This window comes from Malurus melanocephalus, unplaced genomic scaffold, assembly GCF_030028575.1.
Source record: "Malurus melanocephalus ecotype Western Australia unplaced genomic scaffold, MMel_1.1 scaffold_1183, whole genome shotgun sequence".
Lineage (NCBI taxonomy): Eukaryota > Metazoa > Chordata > Aves > Passeriformes > Maluridae > Malurus > Malurus melanocephalus.
In genome coordinates this window covers 51,571-58,152 of record NW_026624415.1, presented here as the reverse complement: position 1 = coordinate 58,152, position 6,582 = coordinate 51,571, and the positions used below count along the sequence as shown (strand labels likewise).

The 6,582-nt window shown below is 48.8% G+C and overlaps 1 protein-coding gene across 1 annotated transcript in view; it reads right to left on the bottom strand.

The window, feature by feature from the left end:
* Positions 1 to 1,022: 1,022 nt before the first annotated feature.
* The window catches only part of ACVR1 (activin A receptor type 1), a 30,144-nt gene continuing 24,584 nt past the window's right edge, over positions 1,023 to 6,582 (bottom strand). The window contains exons 8-10 of the mRNA XM_057387310.1: positions 4,426 to 4,623; positions 3,210 to 3,340; positions 1,023 to 2,257 (exon numbers count right to left, since the gene is read on the bottom strand). Of these exons, the coding sequence (XP_057243293.1) occupies positions 2,123 to 2,257; positions 3,210 to 3,340; positions 4,426 to 4,623 (464 nt within the window). The 3' untranslated portion in view covers positions 1,023 to 2,122. The remainder of the gene's footprint in view (positions 2,258 to 3,209; positions 3,341 to 4,425; positions 4,624 to 6,582) is intronic.

Here is a 6,582-nt window from a genome sequence, read left to right as displayed (position 1 = left end):
ACACCTCAGTGTCTGTCAGCCCCAGGCAGCACCTACCCCRCACACTCGGCTTCTATTCCTGCAGCAGCAATGTGGAATGAGGCATTGAGAAGGAAAAATAACAGAGAGGCAGCAGAGCAGAACCTGACACACTGAAGCACTGAAGGGAACCTCGAGAAGTGTTTGAACYCAAAGAGGAAGCGTGTGCGAGTGGCTGATCACTGCCCACAGCCTCAGACTGCCTGGGGGATTCCAAGCTTATGAATAAAGGAGCTCTTTTCCAAGGATGAGAGGGTACTGCCACTTCCTGGGCATTTCTCCACTTGGCATCAGGAGCAGAGGAGCCCCAGGCAGAGAGAAGCCTTTGGTGCTGACAGAGCCAACTYCTGCCCCACAGCTCGGGGATCCCGGGCCACGGGAGGGCTGGGGACACAGACATGGCTGGAGTCACATCCAAGGGGAGCCCAGCACCTCCCTGCTGCACCTTCAGAGCCTCAGCCCCCTGCGAGGGGCACCAGCACTGGCAGCACCCTGCAGGCACAGCCCGGGGTCCCCAGGGTGACACCAGCACTGCCAGCACCCTGCAGGCACAGCCCGGGGTCCCCAGGGTGGCACCAGGGTGGCACCAGGGTGGCACCAGCACTGCCAGCACCCTGCAGGCACAGCCCAGGGTCCCCAGGTCCCCAGGGTGACACCAGCACTGCCAGCACCCTGCAGGCACAGTTCAGGGTCCCCATGGTGGCACCAGCACTGCCAGCACCCTGCAGACACAGCCCGGGGTCCCCAGGGTGGCACCAGGGTGACACCAGCACCCTGCAGGCACAGCTCAGGGTCCCCAGGGTGGCACCAGGGTGACACCAGGGTGGCACCAGCACCCTGCAGGCACAGCCCAGGGTCCCCAGGGTGGCACCAGCACCCTGCAGGCACAGCCCGGGGTCCCCAGGGTGGCACCAGGGTGACACCAGCACCCTGCAGGCACAGCCCATGTCCCCAGGGTGCCATGGGGCCACTGATGGGCAGTAACACAATTCAAACGCTCCGTGTTTGACTTGAAAACATTCTATTTAATTTATACAAATAACTACTAAATAGAAAAAGTAGATTAAAACAAAATAGTTATTTTTCTGGCAGAGTTTAAATGCATATTATATAGCTTAGAAGAAATAAAATGCATTTTCCCCACAGCATTCATGACCTAAAATTCTAGTTAACTCCTCCACTGCTTTCGTTTCCCAGATCAGTAAGATGCCAGATGCAAGGTCCTGTGGGAAATGGCTATAGATACGTTCCATATTCCAACTGAAAAATGGTACAGACCACACACCTACAAATGTGAAGCACTTAAAATGTGACTATCAAGTTGTAACATGATCATACAGAAAACAATTCATGTTTCAGGTTATATTGTGTTACAAAAACATCTGTGTAAGAAATCATGAAAGAGGCCACATAAAAATAAGCTTTAACTTTATGCACTTATTTTACAGTTTAAAAAACTGGCAAGTGCACTAGTAATAAATAATTTGCAAGTTTTGGATAAATGAGAAATTCCTAATGTTCAGCATTATTGTAAACATCAGTACACATGTAAAATGCAGCTAAAGTCTGACAGTTATATTTTCAGTTTACCAAATTCTTTTCCTATTACTCAGGCATAGATCAATGCAGRATACAGCCAATCATATTTTTGGCAAGTCATGTCATTAAAATTAACAGTGACAGTGCAAGTAAGGAATGCAAAGAATTCCTAGTGCAATAAAGAAGAGAAGCACAGGCAATATTGCTGATTAAAATTTACCACTTCCATGTGTTCACCCTGGGAGTGATTAGGAGAATTAAAATAAAACTTCAAAAAAAAAGAAAAAAAAAGAAAAGAAAAAAAAATAAAAAGGGGGGGGGGGAAAAGAAAGAAAAGAAAAAGCTGTTCAAAGCCATTGTTTAATGCCCTGATCTTGTCTTAGGATTTCTCTGTCTTCCTTCAGGCCACGAGCTCACCCCAGCAGATGCAGCTGAGTCCTCAGTGCCACCCAGGCTGGGCTGAGCTGTCCCCATGTCCCGGGGTCCCCTGGCTGCTCCCCAGAGCTCCCAGAGGGGACCAGGGCTCTGCCCAGCGCCTCTGTCACACAGCACCATCACCAGAGGGTCAACAGTCAGCCTTCAGTTTGTCCAAGGAATTGTCAATTTTGGTCAGAGTCTTTTTGATGCGCAGGGCTGTCAGTCTGGCCGAGGGGTTCTGGTACCAGCACTCCTTCATCAGCTTGGCAAGGGATGTCAACGTCTGGGGAGAACAGAAACCACAGCACAGGTCAGTGCACAAGGAGCAAGGTGAGAGAGCACTGCTGGGATCACACTCACACACACGGGGTCATTGTCACTCAACACTCCATGGCACAGTTCCCTGCTCTCTATTTAACAGAGCTTTCACACATTGAGAACCTCCTGAAGTCTGCTAACTTGACTAAACCAAGAGTACAACTAGCCCATGGGCTGACTGCAGTGACCAGCTAGTGCAACTTTAAACAACAGAGTTTTGGAGCACTCGTTTTCYATTTAAGCAAACACTACACAGAATTTCTCTCTCTTCAAGGAAATAAACTCTACAAACCCAYGCAGGCAGCTGAGAAGGCACAGAAGTTGTGCCTGTGATTTCACCCACCCAGCACACGTTTAACTGSCTGGGCACCCAGCACAGGGCACAGCTCCACATGCAAACCTCAGATATGGCTCTGCCCTGCTCAGCCCTACAGATTTCAAACTGCCCCTAGAGCTTTGTGGGACAAAACAGCTGGGCAGCCTGGGGGGGACAGACTGATACTGATGAAGAAAAATAAACTTGAGCATCAGTCTTTCAAAAAGAAACAGCCCCTTATCCTGCAGGCAGCAGAGACCAGCATTCTGTTGTGTGTTTGTAAACCATGGAAAGCCCTGGACAAGTGTCCGTCCCCTTCACTTCCCCTTGGAGGGAGAAGAACCACCCAGGAAAAGCAGCTCTAAGAGTTTCTGCTAAATCATGCTCCTAAAAGGCCAATCTGTGACCAGCTGAAACCTGGCAGCTGTCAGCTTGTTCAGTGCTCCCCAAGGCCAGGCTCACACCTCCAACACCTGCACAGGTGACACTGCTGCCAAGGCCACTAAGATCCTCTCCATGACAAGTGACAATGAAAGAACTTCCATGAGCATGACAAGGACAGGCCAGCAGCATCTGCTGCAGCCCCCAGCAGCACACTGACCGGGTCTGAGAACCATCTGTTGGGAATGTTGGGCCTCTGCTGATCCACACAGACCACTTTCCTCATGTCTTCAAAGCTGGGGTCGTTCGGCACCAAGTCATAGAAGGGTGGTTTGTAATCTTCCACAATACCTGGGGAGACACAGGGCAAATTACAAATTACATATGCTGTGTAAAGCAGCATCACCCACCCTCCCTCAGAGCAATYCCCACTTGCATTTACCAACCACACCTGCTGGGCACAATTCCCACCTGACCCCTCTCCTGCTCAGCCCAGAACCCATTTTAGTGTGAGACCTCAGGAACACAACCCACTGTGTGTCCTCCCTGTCACAGCCATCCCCAGCAAAGCCAACAGCCAGCTCCAGTGTCACACAGCCTGAACACACTGCCAGGGCCAGGAGAACACTACAGATGAACTTTATCCCTGCACAGAGCCTCTGGCTCCAATTCCCCCTTTTTCATGGGTCTTTCCCAAGCCCAGGGCACGTGTTGGACCAAAGACAAAGGCAGAGCCTGGCCTTTCCTCCAGCAGCAGCCATGAGGGCTCTGAGCTGGGCCATGGGGGCCCTCGGGGTGCAGGGAGCCCCTCAAGCTCTGTCCCAGAGCTGTGCCCACAGTGTCACCAATGTGTGACACACCTCACCCAGAGCTGTACCTGCACAGTGTCACCAATGTGTGACACACTGCCCTCACCTCACCCAGAGCTATGCCCACAGTGTCACCGATGTGTGACACACTGCCCTCACCTCACCCAGATTTTGGTGACAGTGATTTTGGTGACAGTGATTTTGGTGACAGTGATTTTGGTGGTGACAGTGATTTTGGTGGTGGCAGTGATTTTGGTGGTGGCAGTGATTTTGGTGGCAGGTGATTTTGGTGGTGGCAGTGATTTTGGTGGTGGCAGTGATTTTGGTGGCAGGTGATTTTGGTGGCAGGTGATTTTGGTGGTGGCAGTGATTTTGGTGGCAGGTGATTTCTTTGCCATGGATTTACACTCCCCCTCCTCTCCTGAGCCCAGAGCAGCAGCGATTTTGGTGGTGGCAGTGATTTTGGTGGTGGCAGTGATTTGCCATGGATTTACACTCCCTCCCCTCTCCTGAGCCCAGAGCAGCAGTGATTTTGGTGGCAGGTGACTTTGGTGGCAGTGCTTTGCCGTGGATTTGCACTCCCTCCCCTCTCCTGAGCCCAGAGCAGCAGTCCCAGCACTCACTCACCATTGCTGACCATACGCCTGGCCACCTCCCACAGGACCAGCCCAAARGCCCAGATGTCCACACGTTTGTAGGAGTCGAAGCAGTCTGCCTGGATGGTTTCATCCAAAACCTCGGGAGCCATGTAGCGCTTGGTGCCCACTCGGGGATTGTTCCCCACATCCAGCTGGTTTGTGCTTTGGGAATGCATCACAGCAAGGCCTGAAGGACACAAAAAAGACATCACTGCTGAGTCCCCTTCAATGTGGCAGCACACCCTTCAAGGGCCCCACAGCAGAACCCTCAGATGGTTTATGAGAGAGGAGCAGAGGGTCCAACTGTCCAAAGGCCAAGGGGTCAGCTCCAAACTCGCCTGAGGCTTCAGACTGCTCTATTATCACCCCAGGGATCACCATTAAGCATTTTATTGCATTTTATTGCATTTTATTGCACTCTTGCAAAACATCATCATCAAGTGTTTTGCAGCCACTGGATGTCCCCAGAGCTCTGGGCACAGATACACAGAGGCCAAACAGCTGCTGCTCAGAAGAAAACAATTTTACATGGCATTCAAATTTATTTATAGACCTTTTGGGTAGGTGGATACACCCGAACTATGGGGGAAGAGAGAAGAAAAACACTGCACGAAGGATACACACAAGTTAAAAAAACAAAGCTGGAAAATAAAAAACACCATATTTGCAGCAGCTTGAAAAATAAACATCCTCAAGCAGATCTAAAATGAGTCAGACAAAACCACTCTACCTGGTTTCTACTAATTACTAAACATTTAAGCAGAGAACATTATGTGAGGGACTAAATTACTGTAAATTTGGAAACACASAGAGCACTCATTTGGCCATGGTAAACAGAGAGCACTGCAAATTGAGCAGCAGTGGGTGCATGGCAGAGCCAAGCGACAGAGAGGGCGACGCAAACTCTCCCTAATTTCCTCAACAAATCTTCTAAGAATGACATCTACTATTTACATTTAACAGGAGTTTATTTTAGGTGAACCCTAAAAGGCTTTTTACTTCCATCCCACAAAAGTTAACCCATCACCAGATCATTAATTTTCTTTCCAAAGAACAGTCTGTACTTTAATGTAACAAAAATCTGGAAAACACTTTTCTACAATCYAAATGCACTTCAAGATATCCCAGGCTGATAAGAAAATGCTTATGGCACCTCTAGAAAGATCAAAGAACCACAGAATGGTTTGGATTGGAAGGGACCTTAAAGTTCATGCAGTTCCACTGGTGCCATGGCAGGGACACCTCCCACTGTCCCACTGTCCCCAATGTCCAGCCTGGCCTTGGACAATTCAGGGATCCAGGGGCACCACAGCTGCTCTGGGCACCCTGTGCCAGGGCCTCCCACCCTCATTGTAAAACAYTTCTTATATTTAATCTAAACTGACCCTTTTTCCATTTCAAACCATCATCCCTTGGCCTGTTACAACAAGCCTTTCTTAGGGACACCACACCTTATGTACCATCTCCTGAGCCCAGACTGAGGAGAAACCTGCTACCAGATCCAAGTATTTCTGTCAAATATTGACACCCACACTTACACATTTATGTACTGATTTAAATCTAATATTAGATTATATTAAACAATATGTACGGATTTTCATTTTTTTTAAAAGCTTCCAACTGCAAAGGTTAGAAACCACATTTCCTGGCAAACATCAAGAACTCAGAGAACACTTTGATTAAAACCATAACCCTTCATTCAAACTGGGCACAACAGATTGCACAGGCTGACAGGTCAAAGGTTTACAGCTGAGGGAGGCAGGTATGAACTAAAAATTAACTCCTCAGTGCGAACTAAAAATTATTTAAAAGCCACTCTCTGAAGCTTTGTATTTTCAACTTACTGCACCATTTGTTACTATTCCCACAGCAAATTTCCAGAGGCCCAGGTACATGGTTTTTATGTTTTCCCTGTGCGTATCTCAAGTCCCTCAGGCACAAGTGACAGAAACTGTGCAGTAGAATTAYTATTAAAAAATGCCATCTCCTGATAGGCTTTTTGCTTAAGCAATGGCACCCAAATACTGTTCTACCACTGCTTTCGCTCTTGTCTTCAGAGAAAAGACAAAACAATGATTGTCAGACATCCCTCCAAGGTGTGAGAGAGCCACATTGCTGTGCCTGCTCTTCAGGGCCAGCTCTCACT